This window comes from Hemiscyllium ocellatum, chromosome 2 (assembly GCF_020745735.1).
Source record: "Hemiscyllium ocellatum isolate sHemOce1 chromosome 2, sHemOce1.pat.X.cur, whole genome shotgun sequence".
NCBI classification, from domain to species: Eukaryota; Metazoa; Chordata; class Chondrichthyes; order Orectolobiformes; family Hemiscylliidae; genus Hemiscyllium; species Hemiscyllium ocellatum.
This window is the reverse complement of record NC_083402.1, coordinates 132,854,230-132,880,525: the sequence shown is the minus strand read 5'-3', so window position 1 is coordinate 132,880,525 and position 26,296 is coordinate 132,854,230. Positions and strand designations below refer to the sequence as shown.

Genomic DNA, 26,296 nt, shown 5'->3' with positions numbered 1-26,296 from the left:
TTTTGTTTGGTGTTTCCTCTGAGTTCAAGAAGTATGTTTAATATCAGACAATTGCCAGTATTCATTCGACAGAGGAGATAAGAAGGAGCAACTTTTCAGCTGCCCTTTATTTGATTACCAGGAAGAGGTAGGGCGAATTATTGCCAACAATTCCATACTTTAAAAGCACGGTTAATGTTCCCATTATGAAATACATTTTTTTCCCCCGCCGTAATGGAAAACGTACTGTTTCCATATCAGGAAAATAGGAGAATGTTCCCAGTGGTGACATTTCACCTCTGAGTCAGGAAGCTGCAATTTCAAGTCCCAATTCAGCGAACTCAGCCCATCATTTTCGCTAACATGTCATTGCAGCAAGGAGGGAGGACCACATTGCGATAAATGACATTTCCCGATGAGCTATTAATCTGTATCCTCCTGTATAGGTTGTGAGGTTACTATTCAGACACGAACATTGGAGTTCTTCCCAAGCTTTGAAAATAGTTATCTCTTAACCAAGTATAAACTGGTCATTATCTCGTCACTGTGTGCGGGATCACCCGGGCTGTTGTACGTTGTGCAGCACAATAATGACCAGACTTCAAATTTATTTCATTGTCCTGAGGCTGACTACGACGCGACGTAAATGCAAGCTGTAAGTCAGTGGAAAATCTGAAGCGGGCTTCCGAAGCCAATTCGATTCCTTCTCACCCTTCCTCAGTGGAAGAAAAATCACGACATTCCCGGTGGGTTGGTTGAGATCAAAGACTCATCATGCAGAAAATTGAGGGCATTCACTCAAATGCCACCTTTGTGGTGGCACTAAATGTCACTATTCCAGTGTGGTCCGCCCCTGAGCTGCCCTTGGATTGGGAGAATACATTTGTGGAGGGCTAATAGTGTTTCTTTTTACAGCCTGTAGTTTTTTGTTCCTCCCAACAGTGTGAATGGGGATCGGAGCAATTAGCAGCTACACTGCTCACAAGTGAGAGCTGAATCTAACCCCCTGCATTGTGAACCATTCCGAATTTAGAATTACTGAGTCGGCTTTTCAGATTGAATACTATAATTATAAGCCTTGAATGGTTCAATTCTGAGAGAAATACTGGATCACATCTGCTGGGGCAGAAAATATCAAAGCTAATATTTTAGTGCTGAGGGGACTTTTTTTTCAAAATGAACAAATCATGTACCTTTGTAATTAACAATCACAGAATATCAGTGCAAAATCTGCATTTAAAATAAAACTGCAGAAATGAATTATAGTTGGTAAACTCTTGAGCCCTTGGAGTTACGAGTACCTGACAATGTTCCGAGAATAAAGAGGAGCTGGAATTGGTTATACTGAAGTTATTGATATTAAACCGTACGCGTGATTTGTAAATAGCAGCCTTGCCATATATTTCACATAAAGTTAGACTTTAATAATTGTTTAACGTCTGTCAGCAACTATTTTATTATTGCACAAAACTTCGAATCGTTAATAATCCCGAACAGCCAGGGAGATGGATTATTTCCTAGGTGTTTTCACTCGATACTTTAACCAGCAATCCGTACCTCTGACTGTTAAACACGCCGTATGGTGGTGAAGCACACAGCATGGTTATCTTTTTTTTAACTGATTACTTGTCTGAAAGTGTTCTTTGATTTTCAATGGGAACAAGTAAAATTACCGGGCATTTGTACAAGAAAGTGTCTGAACCCGACATTTGTACTTACAGTAATTATTTCCCGCCTGTTATCGGACCAAAAATTGGAAGCTTTTTGTTGTTAAGAATACGGTCTTTTTTATATATATAAAGGGGCTAGTTCTATTATGTTACTTTTAGATATATTTATTTATAGTTCTCAGGAGACCTCCAGCAATTACATTATAAAAGATTGACTACATCAATACACACTGAATCTGCTCTATAATGTAACTTAAGTGAATAGTTCAAACATTCTTGTCATTGTAATTGATGGACAACACATCTTCCTTATTTACTTCATGAAGATAACGGAAAACGAGCAGGTTCTGGCGGGAGTAGTATCGACTGTTCCCAAGCACTGAATCGTACCCCATCCTGCCTGCCTTCCATGTTGATGCAGGATGGTTTATCTCTGTACCCGGCAGCATGGAGATCCCACACTCAGTCGGTGCACTGCAGCCGGGCTGCCTCGCTTAAAGACCAAATCATTGGGAATAAGCCGACAACAACAACAACAACAACAAATCTGTATCAGCAGTTCGCGAACTTTGCACCTACACAGATCTTCGTGTTTCGACTTAAACATTGAAATATGCCCTTCGCTCTAAGCCTTGAGTAACTTCAATTGCGCATGCACCAGATGGTGCTGCGTCGTGTGGCGGATCATTGTGCATTTTAAGGGGGACAGCATTTAGTTTGGCTGTTGTGAATTAATTTTCAAACAGGGAAAATGAGCCGAGAGTATTGACTTGTCTTATATGTTACAGTGAAGACTTCCTGAGTGGGTAATTGCTGGGAAAGTCTCGAATTGCTACATGCTTGACAAGTGGTGCACAAACAATTCTCCATTCTCATACATGATGTATATTTTCAAGTGTGCATCCCAATGTCAAAAGCATCTCTTACAAATACACTCTCTTGTATCTGCACAGCGCGCAGGTTGTATTACATAACCTCGACGGAAACATTACGTTCTAATCTTTATCTTATCAGGGGTTTCACAACCTGACATTTCACAGCCGCTTGGCACTGAGTCAGCAGTAGTAGGTGCAGTTCTTTTATGTGTGCGACCCCAGAGCTGTGGAGTGCAGTCTTCATTTTATCCTGATAAATGTCATGTTTATTGTTGTTCAAGCTCGCAAGATAAGTTCATGGCAATCTGTGAATGATCCGAGGCACTGTTCATATCCATATTGATGTATCGTTCATTATTAATGCGGATGCAGTAAAAACATTTTCAGGAAATCTCTCGAGGTGGTGGATAACAATGATAACTATAGCGATTTTCTTAAAGTTAAAGTGACAAAAAATAATTGTCATGTTATTTTGATAACCTTGTGTGACAAACGATGATTTACCCTCAAATACTGTATCAAGATGATGTCATCGTTAATTAACATCCATGCAGCAAAACGTTTGAGGAACATTGTGCAGTGACTACTGACTTTTGATGGATATAAATGGGAAAGTAGAAGGGTTACAGGGAGCTGCTAAAGCCAGCCATTTGTATAACATTAAGATGCTACTAGATTTTTATATGCGCTGGTATCACAAGAAATAGGCAGAATTCTGCACTAACAATCACATTTTCTGCCCTCCTTGCATAGCTATTTCATGTAAAATTCTGTTTCAGCTTAAGTAGGTGCCATAAATAGCACAAAAATAGTCAATACGAAAGCAAACTAGAGCACGCAGCATATATTGTAGCACTGCAGATGGTTTGAAGAAGGGAGCTATTATACATTGAGAGACTATTACAGAGAAGCAAAGGTGAACTCTGGAAGTAATATCAATGTCAATTATTAGTCCTAGAGTACCATATTAATTATTGGTATGGTACCAATTTTGTACCACATGCATTTCACTTTAAGATATTTTATTCAGGTTTATCTGGGATAATGTTTGTGCATAAAGTGCATTTGTGACTTTGTCCTTCGGGCAAAAATATATATTTCATTATTTTATCTAGTAAACTAGGAAGTGAACTGAGCTCTGGTCTCTAAAACTATTGCAATACATGACTCCATTTCATTTATAATTTTGTTACTGTTTTGACAATAGTAACAATGGTGATAAGTTATTTGTCTTTTCAAACATAGCAGAGAGATGTACAGTTGCTGAAGTTCAAATAATTGGGAAATAACTTTATACAACATCTCAACATTTCAGGTGTTGAAAAATGTTTTGAATGCATTCCATATGTGCAATTGTTTACAAATTTGTCATGTGTGTTTTATGATGTTAAATAAGTTTATTTTATTTTCAGTTCATAATTTAACTTATTTATTAAAGAAGAAATAGTACATAACAAAACCATCGTGATCATAAGTTATATCTAAGAAATGCAGTTCAATATAGTTGATAGAGTTCCTTAAAATAAACGCAAGCAAAAGTAAATGTAAAATGCTCATTTTGTATCTGAATGTTATTACAGATATCCAACTTTAACAATCAAGAGCAGATCGACAGGACTAAACTGACTATTAAGCGCGTGTTCAGCCATTCAGTTAGATCATAGTGATCTGAACTTCAATTCCATTTATCTCACTTTTCTCCATATCATTTGGTAACAAAGTTTCCGATAAGATAATTACAGTAAGCTTTATTTCAATGTGCAATACATTTAGACTTTTTGAATAGTATCTAATTTACTACAAAGCCTTCATAGCATTTTATACACTGCTGTGTAGCCTTGCCAGCAGGCAGATTAGCAGAAACTTTGTTTCCTTTCTTTAATAAAAACAAGTTATCAATTTTAAAAATTTAAATTGACCCAATTTCTAAGTACTTTGGGAAAGCAAGTTCCAGGTTTCCACTTTAATTCTTGAAGGTCATTTATTGAAACTACATTGTTATCAAATATCATGTCTCATAAATTGACTATTGAACCATTAAAGATTCCTTCTAAAACAAGCATTGACTTATATGCCATATACAAAATATAAACCTGCACTACTGATGTAGATGGTCAGCATTTTGCAATGTGAAAATAAAAAAAAGTTGCAATTCACATTAAGTCAACCTGGCACGTGCTATTGAATTGACTAATTATACAATTATATCTTTAAACCAGTATTCAAATTATAGGAAAGGCAGGCAAGTTCAGTTCCAAAATTCTCCAAAGCAGCTGGGAAAATTCAATCTTTGGTGTGACCAATCAAACAAATATCAGCTAGGGTAATGGTTTCTGTGTGTAGAAGCATAAGTCAGTTATTTTGGGAAAGAGTTGCTAACTTATGCCTATTGTTTTGTACTAATTTAAATATGTTATACATATGAATTTAGAGATTTCATTGTGTGCTGTGGCTTTATGTTCAATGAAAAGTTTACATTATTGAGAATATTGTTGAAATATTCTAATTATTTTGACATGTGTGCCTAAATAACTCAAATGTTAACAAAAACACAGAAGGTATGATATGACTGTAATTGGTTTGTCATACCTCTGATTGTAAGAATATACTGATGTTCCACTTTAGTTTTTGGTAAGATCCTGCACAATTTACTAACACCAGACTGAATAGTCCTTTAAGTGCTAGGATAGGTATTGAAGGTGCTGGTTTGATTACATGCTAAGGTTTTCATACCATCTGGCATATTCTACAAAATTGCTCTATATCTTTATGAAGTCCTGGCCATGTAAAATATCTGCTTATTGATGCCTCTGTTTTCTGTCTTCTCATTTCCAATTCCTGTATTCTTAATTCCATCTCCCTTTCATTATCTATTCTTGCCCTTTCCCTTGTTTTTTCTGCTATTTGTAGTTCCTTCATTTTCTCCTCATAGTCTAGTTGCTTCAACAATAACTGAATGTCACCCAGTTGTGACATTTGCTACTCTGAAGTCCTAGATCCTTTTTATATTTTATCTAAATCTAAGTGCTGTACATGCACTTCAATTATCTCTGCCCTTTTCTATCTGCCCTTTACCTGCCAAATCATTTCGATTTGAAATTCCTTTTAAGGCTGCCAGCAACAACTGTACCACCTTTAGGAAATCCTTTCCTGTTTCCAAAGCCTTGCCTTAATTGGGATTGATTGGCTCAGTTGGCTGGATAGTTGTTTTGTGATGCTAGAGTGATGCCAAAAACTCGGGTTCATTTCTTGAATCAGCTGAAGTTATCATGAAGGGTCTTCTCCTGTGCTTGCCTGATGCATAATAACCAATAGGTAGGACTATGATGACTTTACCCCTTCTCCTTGTCTTAAGTGCAGTATAGAACATGGTGTTTTCCTTCCTCTGTATTAACTACCAATTCATATCAAAAATCTTGCTGTCGCTGTTTCCAGTCCTATCTAATTCAAATCCAGCATGAGCCCCCAGACATCATTACAACCCTCAGGGGTTACATGCCATAAATCAAGCCCTACTTTTCTAGGAATCAAGCCAAAAGCTTTTTTTAAAGATATGCATAGTACCCAATCTTTAGATTAAAGTTGACAGAAAGCATGGACTAGATTTCAGTACTGAACAAGAGGTATTATTTATTATAAGTAATTATATCATAGCTATAGGTAAACAGATATAAACCATTGGTAATATAACACTACTGACTAAATCTCTAATCCCCTTATAGAGTCCCCCTTTCGCACAAACACATAGGGAAATAGATTATTGTCGGAGATAGAGAAATATTTGAAAGTCAGTCCAGTGGTGTTTGCTTCCTGATTCCAATGTTGGGATGGTGCTAATTTGCTAGCCAAGCCCTTGCTTTTAAGTTGTCTTTCTCTGGAAGCTTCCACTGCTTTGTAAGAAATATATTGTGACTGATTCACTTGAAAGGTATCTCTTATTTTCAATTTATAAGTCACAGCTTAAAGCAATTGCTGTTGGGCAAATATCTGATTTTCTTCAAGTTTATACTGAGTTTCTTTCATTACAGAGAACTGACAGCTTCAGACAATATTAAACCCTACTGTGTCTTTCTCTCTCTGTGTCTCTGTGACTTGTTTCCACGTCCAACTTGCTCAGTTTGCTGAGAAGAATCAACTTCATTCGTAAACAATTCCTTGGCTTCTGATCATCTGCACATTGCGGAACCCAGAGCCATTAAAAAAAGAACAGACTTCACAATAGTTATCAAATTTCTTGCTCTGAAATTATGTTGCCATCCAGGCAAATCACTGTTTATAAAAGCTATTGTTTCTCCTTGCTATCCACAATTTTTAAAAGCACAAAAAACCCCCTGTTTTTCTGAAACACATTGCATTTCTGGTTGATGATTATCGAGGACCCATTTTTACAAGATCAGTTTTCAAGATCATTTGAACTTGATATTTTTATCAGGATCATTGTCTTTTTCCATTCTTGCATCAGTTTTTCACTCAAAGCGAATTCCATTTCTGTAGTACCATTAATTGAGTTAGCAAATGTTATGACTTCTACCTTGAAACTAATGTGGTACTTGATCCTTTTTGCTGGTGGTCCCACTACTCTTCATTGTTATCTCTGCATGGTCAGTTCTGTGTTGATGTGTCTGAAGTCCCCATGATCTTCTTGGCAACAAAACCCATAATGCGTGTTTGATTCCAGTCATCAAATTACATAGTCAGTTAAACAGATATTTCTGAGATGAAAAATTGAGGTTGACTCCTCATATCAATGCATCCTTTCTTAGTAAAAAATGCATTTGACATGCATGCTGACTATAGACCTAAATATAATTTTTTATGCTGAAAAATTAGTTTGCCTTTGTCCCAGGTCAACACAACCTATGGTAATTCAAATACTATTAAAGATATAGATGCTTAATTGAACATCATTGCAAATAAAACTGAAGTGTGTGAGATGATATCTGTGCAAGTGGGTTACCTTCTCCTTAAGATTAATTCCTGCTGTCAGATTTTTCTCTCAGATTTTCTTAGTATGTCAGCAGCTGGTTCTGTCTGCAACTACAAACTAATGTAAACCTTTTTTGACTATTCTTTCATTTGCTTTTACAGTTAATTTACTGGACTCCAGAACTGTAATGGGAGATCTGGGATGGATAGCCTATCCAAAGAATGGGGTAAGTCTCTCAACAAGCTCTTTGCCACCAGTTACATTAACAGCCAATATATTAAGGATTCATTTCAAGGTCTAAAATTCCCTGGAGTAATTTTTGTCAACTAAGGAAAAACAAACTATATCATGAGGTAATTTTAGATTAGATTTTTATACAAGACTTAACCAAACACAAAAATCTGTTAAACAAAGTGCATTTCAGCATGTCCTGTTTCCATGGTGAAATAATCACAGCAACATTGGGCAGCCACAAGTAAGGCTTGGCTAACTTGGGAGGTTTCCGAAGTATTAAAATTACTTGTCACTGCTCTATATAAGCAACAATCATTCTTGCTGACTCATACTGGGTCCGATCCACCAACAACTTGATTTTAAAATTCTCATTGTTCTGTCCTGTTGTGTATTACTGAATTGCTTCACCTTACCAATAGCAATCTTGCCTTTGTTGTCTAGGTCCTTAATCCAGGAAATCTTTGTCTCAATGTCTCTGCCTCTCCATCTCCATTTCTTCATTTAAGATAAAAACAAGCAAACTACAGATGCTTTAAATCAGAAACAAAAACAGAAATTGCTGTAAAAACTCAGTAGGTCTGGCAGCATCTGTGGAGGAAAATCAGAATTAACCTTTCAGATCCAATTAGGGTTTTCCAGCAATTTCTTTCTTTGTTCCTCATTTAAGATAGTATTTAAAACCACCAAGCATTTGGACACTGTCTTAATGTCTCGTCCTTTGCATCAATGTCTAATTGTGAGGCTGTGAAAGTCTTTGGGTGATATTGTGATTTTACTGTTATATTAATATAAGTCATTGCACATCAGAACTTGCCTTAATTAATTTGGAACTACGTTGCTGTTCCTGGGTCAAAATTATAGAATTCCTTTTCGAGCTGGTATACCTAACACCCAAGGACTACAAAGGCTGTGGGAGACAGTTCACTATCATCTTCTCAAGGGCAATAAGGGATAGCCAATAACTATATCTGCTAATTACATCACTTCAAAGACGATGCTTTTCTGAAGATGTATTTGAAGTTGGAGAATGGGAAACTCTTTCAGCTCACATTAAATTTAATTGTTCCTGAATAATTTTCAAGTTTTTTTGTGGACATGATGAATGTATGTCAAAGAAATTACTAGATACAAGTTTTCGTATTTATTTGAAATGTGACACATAAATGGAATAACATGGATAGCAGAGCAGTTCAAATTGTGAAGGAATATTATGTTTAGCATCTCAAAATTTCTGAATTTTGGCAAAAACTGCTCCTATTGTCTGAAATATAAATGTAATCCCAGCATTTAAGTATGTTAGGTAATGGAAAAATCCACATGGTAAATTCTCACATTAAAAATATAAAGCAACTTTACAATTAAAGCTACAAATAATTTGAAGAATGTTAGAGTTAATTTTACATTGCTGCTAAAAAACACATTTTGTTCAAGCTTTTTATCCTGCACTCATCAGGGTGATATGAATAGAAACCAGCATTTATTTGTATGAGAAGAGAGGCAAGTAAATTCTGATTGGGACAAAAGTTAGATGATAACTGACAGTTAACTGTCAAACTTTCTGCAAAATTTAAACCAAGCAACTTAACTCTGATTGACCAAGACATTGCTAGGAGAATGAACCAGAGAAAGTTTATCAACTGTTTTCTTGAACTGAAACAGGTACACTCCTCGTGCATATTATTTCTATCTGCAAAGAGCAGGGCCCTGTGTATTCATATATGCAACTTCTATAAGTGTACGATGCTAAAAGTGTACTATGCTGGAAATTTGACTGAGAAGTCTAAATTGTTTGTCAGCATAATTATCTGCACACTCAGGACTATTTGGCAAATGTTGTCCAACTGTGGAATCATATCTGATGACCGATATTGTGTTTTGCAAACATGGGCTGGTTGGCTGTGGTCAGAAAGAATGTATAGATGCTCTGCACCCATTTCAACTCAAAAAGATAAATGCAAACTATTCTCTGGTTCATTTCTCAGGACAATGGCTTGACTAATTGGAATTGGTTTCAAATTTAAATAAAACTTGGCAGTTTACTTTCAGTCAGCACTTAACTGATCATTTTTCATGTCGATACTTGTACTAATCAGTGTCCACTTGCCTATCTATTGGAAGTCTCCTCTCATGCTTCATATGTTTTCCCTTAACACTGGTACTTTTGTCAATTGTCCCAATGCATCCAAAATTTGCAATGTCTCATTCTTTTCTACTTTGTGACTACAAGTTTTTGTGTTCATTTCTTTGGCATATTGCAAGTTTTTTTGATGGGGACGTTTGAGATTCCTCAAAGGGGCAAACATTTTGAAACTTGAAGTGCAATGATTGTTCCTTCAACAGCCTAGCCCGTCTGAGAGTAACATGTTGAGATCAAACAATACAGAGGGACCCTCACAATTTGACTTGCAAGACCATGCTGGTGCTCTATTGTGACCTTAGCATCATTTTTGCCTGTGAAAAGATTGGAGACACTTTGAGAAAAAAAGAGAGAATATCCCAAACTGTGATGTTCTGCTCCTCATTTTAAGTACTGGTTCACACATGCAACACTATTATGAGAAAGTCAAGTGCAAGTTGTTTCAGACAGGCACGCTGTACATAATTTTAAGTCAAAATAACACATTTTAAAATACCCACAAATATAAATGGATGGCTTTTCATGTGGCTGTTTGAGTTGAAACATAATGAAGTCTTCTTACTTATGACAAAATGTCAAATGGAACTTCATTCCCAAAAATACCCAATTTCACAGATCATTTTAAAGAGATTGTAGAATAGAATGACAATTATGCTTTATTGTATATAAAGAAAAGACTGGTGTGCTTTTCATATTGTGTAACCCACTGGAGGAAAATTTATGCACTGTAGGGTCTATTAAGGTATCACAAAATTCAATCTAATCTTTCAAGATATTAACCACAATAAATTATGTGTAGCATTAAAAACTGTTATGGTGATCAGAAAGCTGGTATGCAATTGCTACATATTGCGCAGTTTCTATTTTGAGATAATTTATAAAATACAAAGCCATTTACAAATTTTGATACAATTCCTGCTTTCACCAGTCTTGGAGATGGTCACTGAAAGGTTGGCTATAGAATACAATTAAGCTCAGTGTTCTTTCCTTCTTGTCAGTATTGGGGTGTTGACTTTGCATCTGATTTTCATTGTGCTGTGACTTGTTAAGATAAACAGACATGCGCAGTTACCCCTCACAAATCTTTTCTCCACTCCATTTGCCTTTCAAGTACATACTACTTAATGTGTTAAACCCATTAATATCATCATGGCTTTGAATTCCACATGCATATTTTTGCATTAATTAATTATATTAAGGAAGGTAGGAAAATGACATGGTTTGAAGGTTTTCAAACGTGCCCCATATATACCATTAAGTTATACTAACTGGAATTTAAGACAAATCATTGACAGGCTGTGAAAATAAGCTTGCTCATTCTGACTTAACCTGCAGTTTGCTAAATAACCTGGAAGCTTATAGACATAGCACACCCTGTGATGGCTTCTACTTTAATGGCTAATCATCCATTGCCATGTTTGAAATCTATAAAAACAACACTTATATAAAACTTACGTAAACCAAATGGATTTCAACTCTAGGAGGAACATAGGACTGATTTTCATCTATCGTGCGGAAAGAAAACAGCAGAGAATGGAGAAGTAATATTCCCTGCCTGATGTGGCTACCAAAATATTCAAACCATTTTCATGATCAAAGTCAGACCTTTGTTATTTCTTCAGAAATTTGTCATTCTTTGATGACAACCAGCAGAAGGTTTCTGTGGGCCAGGAACATCTGGCATGTTCCTGCTGGATTGCATCAATCTGTGCTACAACTTTAATGTATGCTTACAATGGTTCTGGGCATTTTTTACACCAATTCCGTCAAAGATTGTTGATCCAGCTGCCTGATGCAAAGTTCCGGTGGGCAAAGAGCATGCTTCACCTGGAGAACATCAGAACTGCAGTGGGATTCCACAAACATTGTAGGATTCCAACTTAAATAGTTTTAAATTTTAGGTGGGGAAGCTGGTTGCCTTCTTGAGAGGCCCAGGAAAATTGAGCCAGTAGAGTGGTGGACAGCTGGTGCATGACTTTTCAATTTTTCATCTACCTGTGAATGGATTAGTAAACAAGAGAAAAAAGCATCCAAAACAAAATAACAAAAAATTTAGATCTTGCATAGAAGCCTCTGCAATTTATGCTATAGTGTAATTGATGTGAATCTGAGTAGCTTTCACTGAGATTCAAATGAGTAAGTTAGGAACAGAGGAACAAAGGATTATGGGGTTTGTGTGTGTGTGTGTGTGTGTGTGTGTGTGTGTGTGTGTGTGTGTGTGTGTGTGTGTGTGTGTGTGTGTGTGTGTGTGGTGGGAGGTGGGTGGGATTGCTCTGTGCAATAGGCCACTCAAACCACTGTTTGAGTCTGCTCAGCCATTAAACAACATACTGCCTGGGTCTGGTGCTGTGGTGTCCACTTTACTTTCCCCTCTTTCTACCATAACCTCTGTGCTCTTGTCTGTCAAAAATCTAACTCAGCCTTGAATAACTCCATTTAAATGTGGTTCCTGATTTGTAAATGTCCGATTTACGAATGCTCATACTTGCAAAAGCAATCTCATGCAGGGATTTCATTTTAAAGACCTGACATATGAACATTTCCTGCACTTATGAACAGCTTCTTTATACTGTGTGAATTGTGTTGTGATTTGTGTACAAGTCCTAGAAAGGAACCTATTCACAACCCGGAGAATTGATGTATCTGCAATGTCTTGGAACAATGAGCAGGCTACACAATGACAATACAAATAATCTAAAGTTTGTGAAATCAACTTTTCAGGCCTTTTTTGGTTCTGATAAAACTAATTTCAAGTTCCCTGAGACACTGCCATCTTTGCTATTACCTGTCTATTCCCATCACTGAAACACTCCTCCATCTTTGTTGCTGTAAGACATAATGCTGACCTGTCCACACCCTCTCACTCTTGGTCATCCACAAATTCCAGTTAACACTGTATTCAGACATTTTACCTTACATTACATATACATTAAAAATAAAAATAGTGGGTATTTATGTATAAGAGAGAAAAACCTAGATTCCTTATATTCTTCTGGATTATTCTAGTTATCCTCATTTGTTTGTTCAGTAAGTTGTTCATGATAAGTCATAGAATCTCTACAGTACAGAAGGAGGGCATTCAGTGCACCCAGCCCACACTGACTCTCCAAAGAGCATCCTACCCAGACCCACCCCATCCTCGTAACCCCGCTTGAGGTTTTTCTATGGATAACGCATTTAATGTGCACATCCCTGGACAATACAGGGCAATTGAGCATGCCCAATCCACCTAACCTGCAGATCTTTGAATGATGGGAGGAAACCAGAGCATACATGCACCTTGTTCCCTGTAAAGACTCTATTCCATTCTCCCAGTTTCTCCATCTCCATCGCATTTGTTCCAATGATGCCAGCTTTGACAAGGGAGCCTCCGAAATGTCCACCTCCTTCCTCAACCAAGAATTCCCAAGCACTGTGGTTGACAAGGCCCTCAGCAGAATCTGATCCATCTCCCACACTTAAGCCCTCACCCCTTCTCTTCCATCTCACAACAGTGTTAGAGTCCATCTTGTCCTCCCTTACCATCCCACCTGCATCTACATCCAGAGGATCATTAGCTGCCACTTCTGCCACCTCTAATGAGATGCTACTATCAGACACCTAGTCCCCTCCTCTCCCCTCCCTGGTAGCCTACTGCAGGGACTGCTCCCTCCGGGACACCCTAGTCCACTCTTCCTTCACTCCCAACATACCCCCACAGCCTGACGGCATCTTGCCTGCAACCGCAGGAGTATCATCTGCCCATTTACCTCCTCCCTCCACAGCATCCAAGGGCCCAAAAAAAACCTTCCACGTGAAGCTTTACCTGTGCTTCACTCAATCTAGTCTACTGCATTCACAGCCCACAATGTGGTCTCCTCTACATTAGGAAACACAGGTAGGCTGGGTGACTGATTTCCAGGACACTTGCATTCTGTTCGCAAAAAGGATCTTGAGTTTTTAGTTGCCTGCCACTTCACCTTCAAGCCCTGTTCATTGGTCAACATCTCTGCCTTGGGCTTGCTGCAGCACTTCAGCGAGAGCTCAGTGCCACTTGGAAGTACAGCACCTCATTTTCTGCTGGACCCTGCAGCCTTCTGGACTTTATATTGAATTCAGTAACTTTAGGCCTTGAGCTCTTTAATGTTCTTACCCCAAGCTCCACAAACGAGGCCTTGTTATCCCATAGGCAAAAGTGAGGACTGCAGACACTGGAAACCAGAGTGTAGATCAGAGTGTTGCTGGAAAAGCACAGCAGGTTAGGCAGCATCTGAGGAGCAGAAAAATTGATGTTTCGGGCAAAAGCCCTTCATCAGGAATAGAAGCAGGAAGCCTCCCGGGTGGAGAGATAAATGGTGATGGTGGTGGGGAGCTGGGAATGCAGAGCTCAGTACGAACATAAAATCAAGGAAGTCTGACTGTGATTGTCACTTCACAGAATATCTGGGCCCATATTTACACTGTTCCTTCATTTGTGAAGCCTGAGTTTGAATTTGACCTGCTGCTGTTGGTATGAAGCTGCTGCTGATTGCAAAAGTCCTGCACTATGTCTATCACATAGTCTACCATTATATGCCAACCATTGTTAGCCATTAATAGTCTCCATTGATAACTATTCATCCTCCCAGCGAGATCATTACCCACTCCTTTGTCTGTCCAACTGCTGTTCTGTCTCTTCGGGCTCTATCCCCACCTATCATTTACTTCTTAGCCCCTTCCTCCACCCCCACCACCCCCACCCCAACTTGCCTTCTGCATATAAACCAACATTTTCCTAGTTACCATCAGCTCTGAGGGAGGGTCACTCAACCCAAAACTTTAACTCTATGTTCTCTCCACTGACATTGCCAGACATGCTGAGCTTTTCCAGCAATTTCTATTTTTGTCTCCTTCACCAGCTGCTTATTAAAACCTTTTTCCATTAAATTTGTTCAATCTGAAATCTGGGCATGGATCACCATGAAAAGTGAAAAAGTGAAAAAGTGAAATTGTTTTAATGCAGGACTTTTGCAATCAGCAGCAGCTTAATACCAACAACAGTGGATCAAATTCAAACTCAGGCTTCACAGACGAAGGAACAGTGTAAATATGTGCCCAGATATTCTGTGAAATGACAATCACAGTCGGACTGCCTTGATTTTATGTTCGTACTGAGCTCTGCATTTCCAGCCAGGAATTGCACCTTCAGAAATACAGAGCACAGTTGAAATGAACAAGGTTCACCAACAGTGGAGGATAATCGAGTAAGTTATATCATGCACCTTTTGCAGCAGCCAGAATGCTGTGCTCTGAGATTTAAGTGCCCAGCAGCCAGTTTGACAAATGCTGCAAAAGGCTATGTATGCTAAGCAAAATGTGAGGTCAGCATCACAGTTATAGAGTCATAAATACGCACAGCACAGAAACAGATCCTTCGTTCGAACTCATCCATGCCAACCAGATGTCCTACCCTAATCTAGTCCCTTTTGCCAGCATTTGGCCTACATCTCTCTCAACCCTTCCTATTCATATACCCATCCAGGTGCCCTTTCAATGTTGTAATTCTTCCAGCCTCCACCACTTCCTCTGAAAATTCCGTATATGCACCATCTTCTGCATGAAAATGTTGCCACTTATTTCCCTTTTAGTTCTTTCCCCTCCCACCTTAAACCTATGCCTTCGAATTTTGGACACTCCAAGGAAAGGGCCTTGTCTATTTACCCTATCCATGCCAATCATGATTTTATAAACTTCGACAAAGTCACCCCTGAGCCTCTGACGCTCCAGGGAAAATAGCCCCAATTTATTCAGCCTCTCCCTATATCTCAAACCCTCCAACCCTGACATCATCCTTGTAAATCTTTTATGAACCCTTTGAAGTTTCACAACATATTTTCTAGAGCAGGGAGAGCTGAATTGCATACGGTATTCCAAAATTGGCCTAACCAATGTCCTGTAGAGCCATAACATGCTCTGCCAATTCCTCTAATCAGTGCACTGATCAATAAAGGCAAGCGTACCAAATGCCTTCTTCACTTGGTTAAGGGTGCCAGGTGGGTAGACAGGGAGGGGAGGTGCGTTTTGGGTCATAGATGTTCAGGCTGTTGGTAGATGGGTTGTGTTGGGACAAGCAAGCAAAGGGGTTAGGAACTGTGCAGTATCTGGTCCGGTGTAGTTGGGGGTGGAAGAATGTAGTCCCTCCTCCCTACCTTTTATCTTAGCCGGCTTGGCTCTCTCTCTCTTATTCCTGATGAAGGGCTTATGCTCGAAACGTCGAATTCTCTATTCCTGAGATGCTGCCTAACCTGCTGTGCTTTGACCAGCAACACATTTGCAGCTGTGATCTCCAGCATCTGCAGACCTCATTTTTTACTCGAAGATTTTAACCTACTGCGAATCCTCTTACAAGGATGCCTTCCTTGAAGAAGCTCTCTTCCTCCCTCTACAAGGATTTCAGTGAGTCCCTCTCTCACTGCACCCCCCAGGTCATCTCCTCTGCACAGAAGCTCTTCAGCCACGTTCTCAAACAGACCCGTTACCTCTCCGCCCCCACCCCACTCCGGCCTATCACCCTCACCTTGACCTCCTTCCACCTATCCCACCTCCATCGCCCCTCCCCCTAGTCCCTCCTCCCTACCTTTTATCTTAGCCGGCTTGGCTCTCTCTCTCTTATTCCTGATGAAGGGCTTATGCTCGAAACGTCGAATTCTCTATTCCTGAGATGCTGCCTAACCTGCTGTGCTTTGACCAGCAACACATTTGCAGCTGTCAACTTAATACATACATAGTTCCTTTTTACATAAAAATGAAGGAACTGTAGATTCTGGAAAGCAGAAAGCTGGAAAAGCTCATCAGATCAGGCTACATATGTGGAGAGGAATTAGAGTTAATGTCTTGGATCCAGTTACCTCCTTCAGAACTGATGATTAGATTAGACTTACAGTGTGGAAACAGGCCCTTCGGCTCAACAAGTCCACACCGACCCACCGAAGCGCAACCCACCCATACCCCTACATTTACCCCTTACCTAACACTACGGGCAATTTAGCATGGCCGATTCACCTGACCCGCACATCTTTGGACTGTGGGAGGAAACCGGAGCACCCAGAGGAAACCCACGCAGACACGGGGAGAACGTGCAAACTTCACACAGTCAGTCGCCTGAGTCGGGAATTGAACACGGGTCTCAGGTGCTGTGAGGCAGCAGTGCTAACCACCGTGCCACCCACAAATGATGGTTACTTAGGAAAGGCTGTTATTTATACAGAAGATAGTAATGATAGTAATGGGGGGGCATTAGTGAACGTTAAGTGGAGATGACACCCAGAGAGAGACAACACCATTAGGACAGACAAAGGATTGGTTCAAGGTCAGTCTGGGGGATTGAATAGTTGCTAATGGGGACTATCAGTAACTGGCAATGGGTTCTGTATGGTAACAACCCATGTGATGACAAAATCTGGTGTGTGTTGGGTGTGAGGTGTGGCGGTGGGTTAAGGACATGGCCTTAAGCCCCATAATTGTTGAACTCGATGTTGAGTCCAGAAGGCTATCGAGTTCCCAACTGCAAAATGAGGTGCTGTTCTTCCAGCTTGCGTTAAGCTTCACTGCTGCAAGCCTGAAACAGAGATGTCGATCGGGGGAACACTGTAATGTGTTGAAGTGCCTGACAACTGGGGGCTCAGGGTCTTATTTTTGTGGACAGAACGTAGGTGTTCTGTGAAGCAGTCACTCAGTCTGCACTTTGTTTCCCCAATGTAGAGGAGACCATATTCTGAGGACTGAATACAGTAGGTTAGTAATTGTCTGACTGTCTAGATTAGAGTGGTGCTCTCACTTATCTCTCCACCCCTCAGGCTCTCGGCCTGTATTCCTGATGAAGGGCTTTTGCCCGAAACGTCGATTTTACTGCTCCTTGGATGCTGCCTGAACTGCTGTGCTTTTCCAGCACCACTCTAATCTCTGGTTTCCAGCATCTGCAGTCATTGTTTTTACGTAGTAATTGTCTGACTGTGCCTGGGTAACTATTAACTTAATGGAAACGGAACACTGTGAATTCTTGACCTTGAATATTTTTCCTCAGAGCCTTCCAGAGGCAGAGAATTGTCCATTGGAATCTTCAATTTCCAGGGCAATTTTTACAAGTGAGCTGTGTTGGGACTCTGCAGGGTCCAGAATACAAGTTAAATCTGCACTGCTCCCACAATTATCTAGAAATTCAGAACACCTGGACTACAGTGTCTCATTTGCTACATATGCATCATCATATTTTGGAGGCAATTTTACATTTCCTGTGGCCATTTTCCTGAATTCATGTCATGTCTTCTGAAGTAATTTTAAAAATTATTCAACCATCTCGCAATTTAAACTTAACTTCATCTAACTTGCATGTTTGAGTTTGCCCAGGATTGAGGTAAATTCTCTTTAGAAGAGGCAATTATGCCAATCAAATTTTTGTAATATGGATTGTATGGCTTCTGATATAGAATGGATTTTTAAAAAAATGATCAATTGCCAGCTGCTAGCATGATTTCTAGAGAGGAAAGAGAGAAAAAAACGCAGCTTGCAATGGTTTATCGGTTCCAAGGTCTACCCCTCATGGGAGACAGTTTGAATAAAACCTAAACAAGATCAATTATTATTTGCCTGTAATTTTCTCATTGTTTCCTCATTATATGAGAGCCAGAAGCATTTGACTGTTGTGGTGTATAACTTCCATTCCCTGCTGAGTTCTTTGAATATTTACCTATACTTCAAAATGGAAAAGCGTGATATCATCTAAATGTAGCCTTTAATTAGGACAACAACCTGTATACATTCCAGTACAGATAAAGACCTCTGAAATTTCAAATTTAAAATTGATCCCACTCTTCGTTCACCTTCTCTGCAACTGTAACATTATATTTGTTGCAGTTCTATCATCCTATGCCTGTATTGCACGCAAAACAAAACTTTTCACTGTATCACTGTATCACTGGGGTGGCATGGTGGCTCAGTGGTTAGCACTGCTGCCTCACAGCACCAGGGTCCCAGGTTTGATTCCAGCCTCGGGCGACTGTCTGCGTGGAGTTTGCACATTCTCTGCGTCTGCGTGGGTTTCCTCCTGGTGCTCTGGTTCCCTCCCGCAGTCCAAAGATGTGCAGGTCAAGTGAATTGGCCAGGCTAAATTGCCCACACTGTTAGATGAATTAATCAGAGGGAAATGGGTCTGGGTGGGTTACTCTTTGGAGGGTCGGTGTGGACTAGTTAGGCCGAAGGGCCTGTTTCCACACAGTAGGGTATCTAATCTAAAAAATCTAGGTACATGTGATAATAATAAAATCAAAAGTTTCCAATGCATTGTTCATTAAGGCACTTCCTTCTTTGCCTGAGAACTTTGTAACAAGAAATTACAGGGCATTCTGGTGGTCCCCCGGTTTACGAATGTCCAACTTACAAATGCTCGTACTTCCAAATGCAATCCAATACAATGGTGTAATCTTAAAGGCCTGACACACAATATTTCCTGTTTACATTGTCCTGCATTGTGTTCCGACTTGTGTACAAATTGACTTGCGATTGAATTCCAGTGTGGAACCATTGACAATCTTGAGACTGCCTGTACTCATTAGGGAGCTGTATAAACAGAAAGCAATATATAACAGAGGGAGAAGATTTGCAATCTGAAATAACATGGTTAAAATTCCAGATATAATTGGGTACAGGCAGAGTTTTAACTGGCATGGGAAGAGATGGCAGTGAGTAGGAGAGGAATGGGTTCAGTTATGGGCAGGGGTCTTAAGTCCTGAAAGGTAGTATAGGGCCAGGAATCCAACATAATGCTGCCACTTCCAGGTTTAATCTGGGGAGGTTTTTCAGCTGTTTGGGGATCTCCCAATGAGTAGTTGGGTTAAGAAATTACAATATTTGAACAGGCATTAATAAGTGTCAAAACCTGAAATGGTTTTTATAACCAGTGCACAGGTTTCCTGAGTTGCGTAGAACTCACTACAGTCAACAAGGTGAGACTACCTATTCAGAAACCAAAAGAGACAGGCTGGAAGCCTTTGAATGGTGAAAGTGAATAGCTGCAGTCAGGACAAGGTTGGAGGCTGATGCTGGTGACTTTGTGCTTTCACTGCTTATATGGTGATTTCCATCGCCTGTCTTGCACTTCACTCAGCTTAACATGCACATCCCTGCCATCAGCAAGTACTAGAGCATGTGGTTCAACCTTGGACCTTTATTGAGGAAAAGGTGGAGCAACCCCAATGATACCCATAGCAAAGCTTCCATCTATTCTACCGCATGCTGCTCAACAGGAAGAAGAGTTGGCCCCAGAGATCCAGCTCCGAGGAAACAAGATTCCCAGACGGAAGTCAACTGTCTGGACATGTGTGAGCACTAGTGCCTCAGGAGGTTCAGACATTCATGCCGATGTTTGATGACAAATTAAGTCTCCCGAAACAAATCCCTTCCAGTCACCAGTTGGGGGTGGATCACCAGTGGCCAACAAGGTGACAGTAACTGGTGGGGTCCCTTATGCTGGAAGTATTGACTTTCTTGCTCCTCAGATGCTGCCAATGCCACACTTCAATGACTTCCCCTCTCCTTCCCATCCTCTTAGAAAACATCACCTCTTTACAGACCCATTACAGGACCCTCTGGTTAAGAATTTAAGGCCTGGGCTGCAGCTTTCCTCGGTGATTGTACCATTTCTATCGTTGTTGAAACCCTCAGGGATCAACATGGTGTTCAGCTTTTCTGATTCTTGCTAGGCTGATTTAACGAGAAATCCTCCCTCTGATAGTTATGGGTGCTTCAGCTTGGCTACACTCTGTGTTTGGGCAAGAAATTTGGAAGTGGAATGCTAATCAGTGGCTGAGTTAACGAGCCATCGATAAGTTGACATCAATTATGAATGGATTTCCTATTCACGACCTGCCACCCAGCTGCATTTCATTCTGTTTAGGTAGAAATGCACTCATTATTTGTGACAAGTTTGAAATTCAGGAATCAACGGAATTTATGGTTTCTGAAGTAAGCTTTTTCAAAGTAATGTAATATGGCATAATTTGTGTTATATAGTGTTTAGTTTCCATGTCCAATTATCTGAAGATCCCTTGCACAATTAGTTACTCATTTTTAAGGTAAAGGGATTCTTTTTCCAGCTATGTGGGTAAATATTCTACTGTGGCAATGGCTGTTTAGCATAAATCCAGATTAGTGTCTTTCTCATTCTAAAATGTCAGTTCCAGGGCAGTCAATAATTTATCATATAGGAATTCAGTACATTCAGTACATAAGAATTCAGTACATTCAGCTCAATTCGTATTGCTGTTCAATACGAAAATCAGTGATCTGTGCAATGGTACATAAGTATAGGAGCAGATCATTCACTTTATCGAACCTACTATGCAATTTTAGCTCTGGTTCCTTAATCCCAGTTTTTGTTCCTTCTCTGTAATCCCTTAATATCCTTGTCAAGTATTTATCCAAGTGTCTGTTATGTATTTCAATTTGATGTGATGTTCTTCTTCCTGTGCAGATACTGCATTTATTCTCAACTCTGTGCACGAGACATGTTTTTTCTGGAATTCACATTTAACTGTTTCCATTCTGAGTTGAAGGGTATTGTCCTTTGTTCTGGATTTCAGCATGGGATGTTGATGATGGAGCTGGTATTGTGTTAGTAGACCAACTGCTTCCTGATATTTGATACTTTGATGACAAGGGACAAGGAATTGGGATTCCCAATAGATGAAAACCCTTTTGTGATTCCTCCAAATAAAAAGGGGGTATTAGTTTTTCCTTGAAAGTCCACTTTGTCCCTGAATAATAGATCCTGATATTCGCAAGGATGCTGGGATGATTGTGAAAGGGGTGGGAATTCTGAATAGGAAACGTGGATGTATAAGTTTCCTTAAAGTCTTGCAAAAATTAACTGCAACAAGCTTTTCAATTTCTTTTTCAGGAGACTTTGCATTCAAAGTAAGTATCCTGTTGAGCCTGCTCTGCTATTTAATATGATTAAGTTGATCCTCTAGCTCAACATCACTTTGCTGCCAACTTTCTGTATCTCTTGATTCTCTGAGAGACCAAACATTTGTCTTCCTTGGCATAAAGTGTATTCAGTGATGGAGATTTTACAACCCACTAGGGGTAGAATTCCAAAGATTCACAACACTTTGAGTGAAGAAATGTTTCCTCATTCAATCCTAAATGGGGATGTTACTTGCACATAGATGAAGAAGAACCAATGGATATGGTGTATTTATATTTTCAAAAGGCTTTCAAAAACATCCCACACAGAATGTTAGTAAGTAAGAGTAGAAAACATGGGCAATAAATGTAAGATAAAGTCACCATAGTCCTAAAGGACAATTGGCTGCTTTCTCATTAGAGAGAGAGATGACTGGTGGTGGTTTAACCTTGAGCATCATCATGCTTCAGGTGAGGGGTGAGGTTGAGAAAGAGTGTCCTAGGTGTCCTCATGGTAACCTCAGGTGGTGTGGGAATTGAAACTATGCTGTTAGCGTTACTCTGCATCCCACTCAGCCATTCATTTAACCGAACCTGACCTAGTGGAAATAGACTGCTAGAGGTCTTCTTGCAGTAGTAGGCTGATACTGTGGAGTACCACAAGGATCACTGCTGTTGTCACAACTATTCACAGCCTATATGAGTGATTTGCATGTGGAGACCAATTGGAATATTTTCAAGTTTCCAGTGGATATATTTAATCGTAATGTGGGTTTTAAGGAGCTTGCAAGGTGGTTTCAAGAGGATTTGGATAGCTAAAGGAAAGGGTGAGAATAGATCAGATGGAATATGATGTTATAATCTTTGGGATGGGCAGAAAAGCAGAGAACCTTTTGAAAAGTGAGAGTTGTGATAAGCGGGTGATCTAAGCGACCTGGGTGTCCTTGTTCAAGAGTCACTAACAGCTAGTATTTGGATGCAGCAAGCCTTTAGGAAGGCAAATAGCATAATGGCCTCCAGCACAAGGGGCTTTGAATACAGGAGTAAAGGTGTCCTGTAGCAATTTGATAGGTCCCAAGTAAGACCACACCTGGCATATTGGTTATGCTTGGTCTCCTTTTCAAAGAAAGGATGTACTTGCCACAGAAGGAGTGCAAAAGAGGTTCACCAGACTAATTCCTGGGATGGCAGGATTGTCTTTTGAGGAAAGGTTGAGGAAACTTGGTCTGTATTCGATAGAATCTTGAAGAATGAACTGTGACCTCACTGAAACTTACAAAAATTCTGAGAGGGCACAACAAAGTAAATGTGGACAGGACAGTTATTCAGTCTCAAACTGGGAGCACAGTTACAGAATAAGGGCAGGCCATTTATGAATGGATAAGGAATTTCTTACTGCGTCTTTGAATTCTCTATAGCAAAGGATTGTGGAAGCTCATTCTTAGAGTTCAACAATTGGCAGAAATCAATGGATTTCTGGATATTAATGACATCAGCGAATATGTGGATGGTGAAGAAAAATGGCATCTTTGTAAATAATCATCCATGATTGAGAGGTTGGATGGGCTGAATGACCTTTTCCTGCTTCTTTATCCTGTGTACCGAGATGATCAATCATTTTCTTGAAATTGAGCCTCTGCGTTCTAGATTTCCTAGACAGAGGAACTGCCTCCTAGTATCCACTCTGCCAAATTCTTTCAGAATATTGAATGTTTCAGTGAGATCACCTCTCATTCAACTAAACTATAGGGAGCATCTGCCCAATATATTCAGCCTCATATCATTGAACATAAAATCCTGGAGAAGGGATTACACAAGGTGCAAAACACAGGGGTCCAGGGATTACAGAGGCCAAGACTCAAGCCCTCCTCTGCAATATAAAAAGCAAATGCCATGGATCATGAGTTAATTAATTAATACATGAACTCTTATTTTCTTCTACTATCTCTCATTTATTTCCTCTGCTAATCATTACTGGGTGTGAGGCCACAGCACTCAGAGAGGATGAGGGGCTGTGAACGATTGATATAATACTTTGGCTTTTTGATGCTTCATGGTGCTATCCACCCATTGAAAGCCCACGTAGGATTGATTGCATTGGCATGAATAGATGCAGAAATGTGCGTGGTGGTCAGATGTGTGAAAGTGCTGGATACTCAACAATAGGCACTGGAAAGGCAAAATGTAATACCAGGTCTCCAAACCTGGTTAGTTTTTATAACACTGTATTGTACATATTAAGTCATCCTGAATGGCCAAGTCTTCATAAGTAACCATTGATTGTGATCATATGGACTTCAACTCAAAATCTGCAACTTCAATAACCCTTACGGCAATGGTTCCCAAAACTAAATAAAAACCACTTTTATTTTTTAAAGAAATTGAGTAGCTGATCCTTGGCTGTTGTTCTTTTGTAAATACTGATGGTTTATGATTCGGGAAGGCTTTTTGGAACTGACACAAAAGAACCTGGTTCATTGCTTAACAAATTAAAACAGCACTGTTTCCCCATTTGAATCTGTTTCAGGTAGTTCAAAAATTCATAAGCTGTGCCTTTGTTTCTGATGTAGTGATCCACTTTTAAGATTCCATGGTTTGTGGCTTCTTTTGTGTAAAAGGCTGATTCTTGATCCTAAATTGCAAAAGCTAAATCTTACAAACAGCAGATGGACTGCCATCCTTTGAGACAATGGATGTGAAGTGAAAGATTTAGCTGTTTATGTAACCCCTGAAAAGACATTTGGACAAGAGCATGAAAATAGATATGGTGCAGTGTGATTTTGATTGTTGAATTGGTTAGTCATTCCAATTTGATCTAGACATGTACAGCATAAGACAGCACGTTCACTTATAATAAAATTAGTATCGTGTGAAAAGAGATTGTATGTGGAAGAAGATTGAGGGATGGATAGAAACAAAAAGGAGAGGAAGTCAGCACATGTGGCGGTAAAACCAGTGTACAAGAAGGAAGGGAGATACTGTTGAAATTTTGGACATGATCAAAGGGGAAGCCAGTGATCATGCAGAGTGAAACAGCTTTTGTTGAGCTTGTTGGAAAATATTCCTCTGGCCTCATTGCCACTTCTTTTATGAATCTGGCTGCGCCTCCTCTTTCAGCTGCTGGATGTCCTGAGTCAGGAAGACTTGACAAAATCTGCAAAAACGTAAAAATGCAAAAAAAAAGTCTCTCAAAACTTTTCATAGCAAATCCATTTCCTAAGAGCGGATTAGTCATTATATCCCTGGCCCCTCCCAACCAAACCAAACCACCTCCTGAGAGCAAATGGGTCATTGATCCCCTGTTGTATGCTTACCGTACCTTGAAGAGAGGTTGCCTGTAAAGATTCCCATATGCTGTGCATACACTATGAATTTGCAAATTGTTCACACAGCAGTCAGTTGATTTGCTGTCTTGGCTGCTTGATAACTTATAATCTGTCTTACTGTTTTAAATAAAGTAACCCACAGAGTCAATCAATTTTTTTTTATCTGCTCATAAAATGGTCTATGGGCTCTCTAGGGTTCTGCCTAAATGACATGAATTCTAGTCAATGAATACAGAAGATAAATCTGACTCTGGTTTGGATTCCTGATGTCCATATATTTTGGGGAACTTCTAGTCCTTTACCTTTTAATCTAGACATGGTAAGTCCATGTTGGCCTTCATTCCTAGTTGTTAAGTAATTCTTAATGACTTGTTTCTCCTGAATCAGGCATTTCCACATCTACAAACCATGGTGTACGAGATAACAGAGTTGTTGAGTTAGTAATTGACCCCTGTGGAAACTTGCCAGAAAAACCTGCTGGACAAACTGAAGCCGTTTATCATTGAAAAGCTTTTCAATGATGGACATGAGTATGAAGTGAACCTTGTACGTCGACAAACTTTACAGGTCCTCAGTACAATTTGATAGTTGACATAACCAGTAGAATACACAAACATTGCAAGACTTATGGTAGGTGTGGCTTTCTATATGCATCGAGGAAATACTCAAATTTGAATACATTTTGTAAGGCACGTGGAAAAAAGATCATTTCTCCACTGTTCTGCGTCTGCCAAATAGTTGTACATTAATCCTAACTTACCATGCATAAGGGGCACCTCCTATTTATAATAAAGTCCACCTGGTATTCTGCCAGAGGCATATATATGAAGAGACTGACAAACCAGAATCTGATAATGTACACAATGGGACAATGAGTGGTGAACATACAGTTGACACTGACAATCCTGTAGAAATCAATGTGACCTCACTGTCCAACATATTCACAAAACTTTCAATTTTCTGTTTTTGGAAAACTGCTGCCACTTATTATTGGCCAGTGTTGACATGGGGTAAGTGCCAGTATACTCCCCCTACAAAATCAAAATAACATTCTTGGAAGGCCCCATGAAAGAACCTACAAATGAAAATCTTTCAGTTTACAACAGTTCACTAATTCCATATGCATGTTCAATTGTGCTGGAGTGCAAGTAAAATCAATTGCATGGGCACCACAGATGCTTTACATTGTAGATTCTGCTGGACAAACAACTGCAGATCTACCAACGAGC

The 26,296-nt window shown here is 39.6% G+C and overlaps 1 protein-coding gene across 1 annotated transcript in view; it reads left to right on the top strand.

Annotated features, from left to right (window-relative positions):
- Positions 1–26,296, top strand: part of LOC132829009 (ephrin type-A receptor 5-like) — a 331,532-nt gene that overhangs the window by 7,503 nt on the left and 297,733 nt on the right. The window contains exon 2 of the mRNA XM_060846273.1: positions 7,613–7,677. Coding sequence (XP_060702256.1) covers positions 7,639–7,677 — 39 coding nt within the window. The 5' untranslated portion in view covers positions 7,613–7,638. The remainder of the gene's footprint in view (positions 1–7,612; positions 7,678–26,296) is intronic.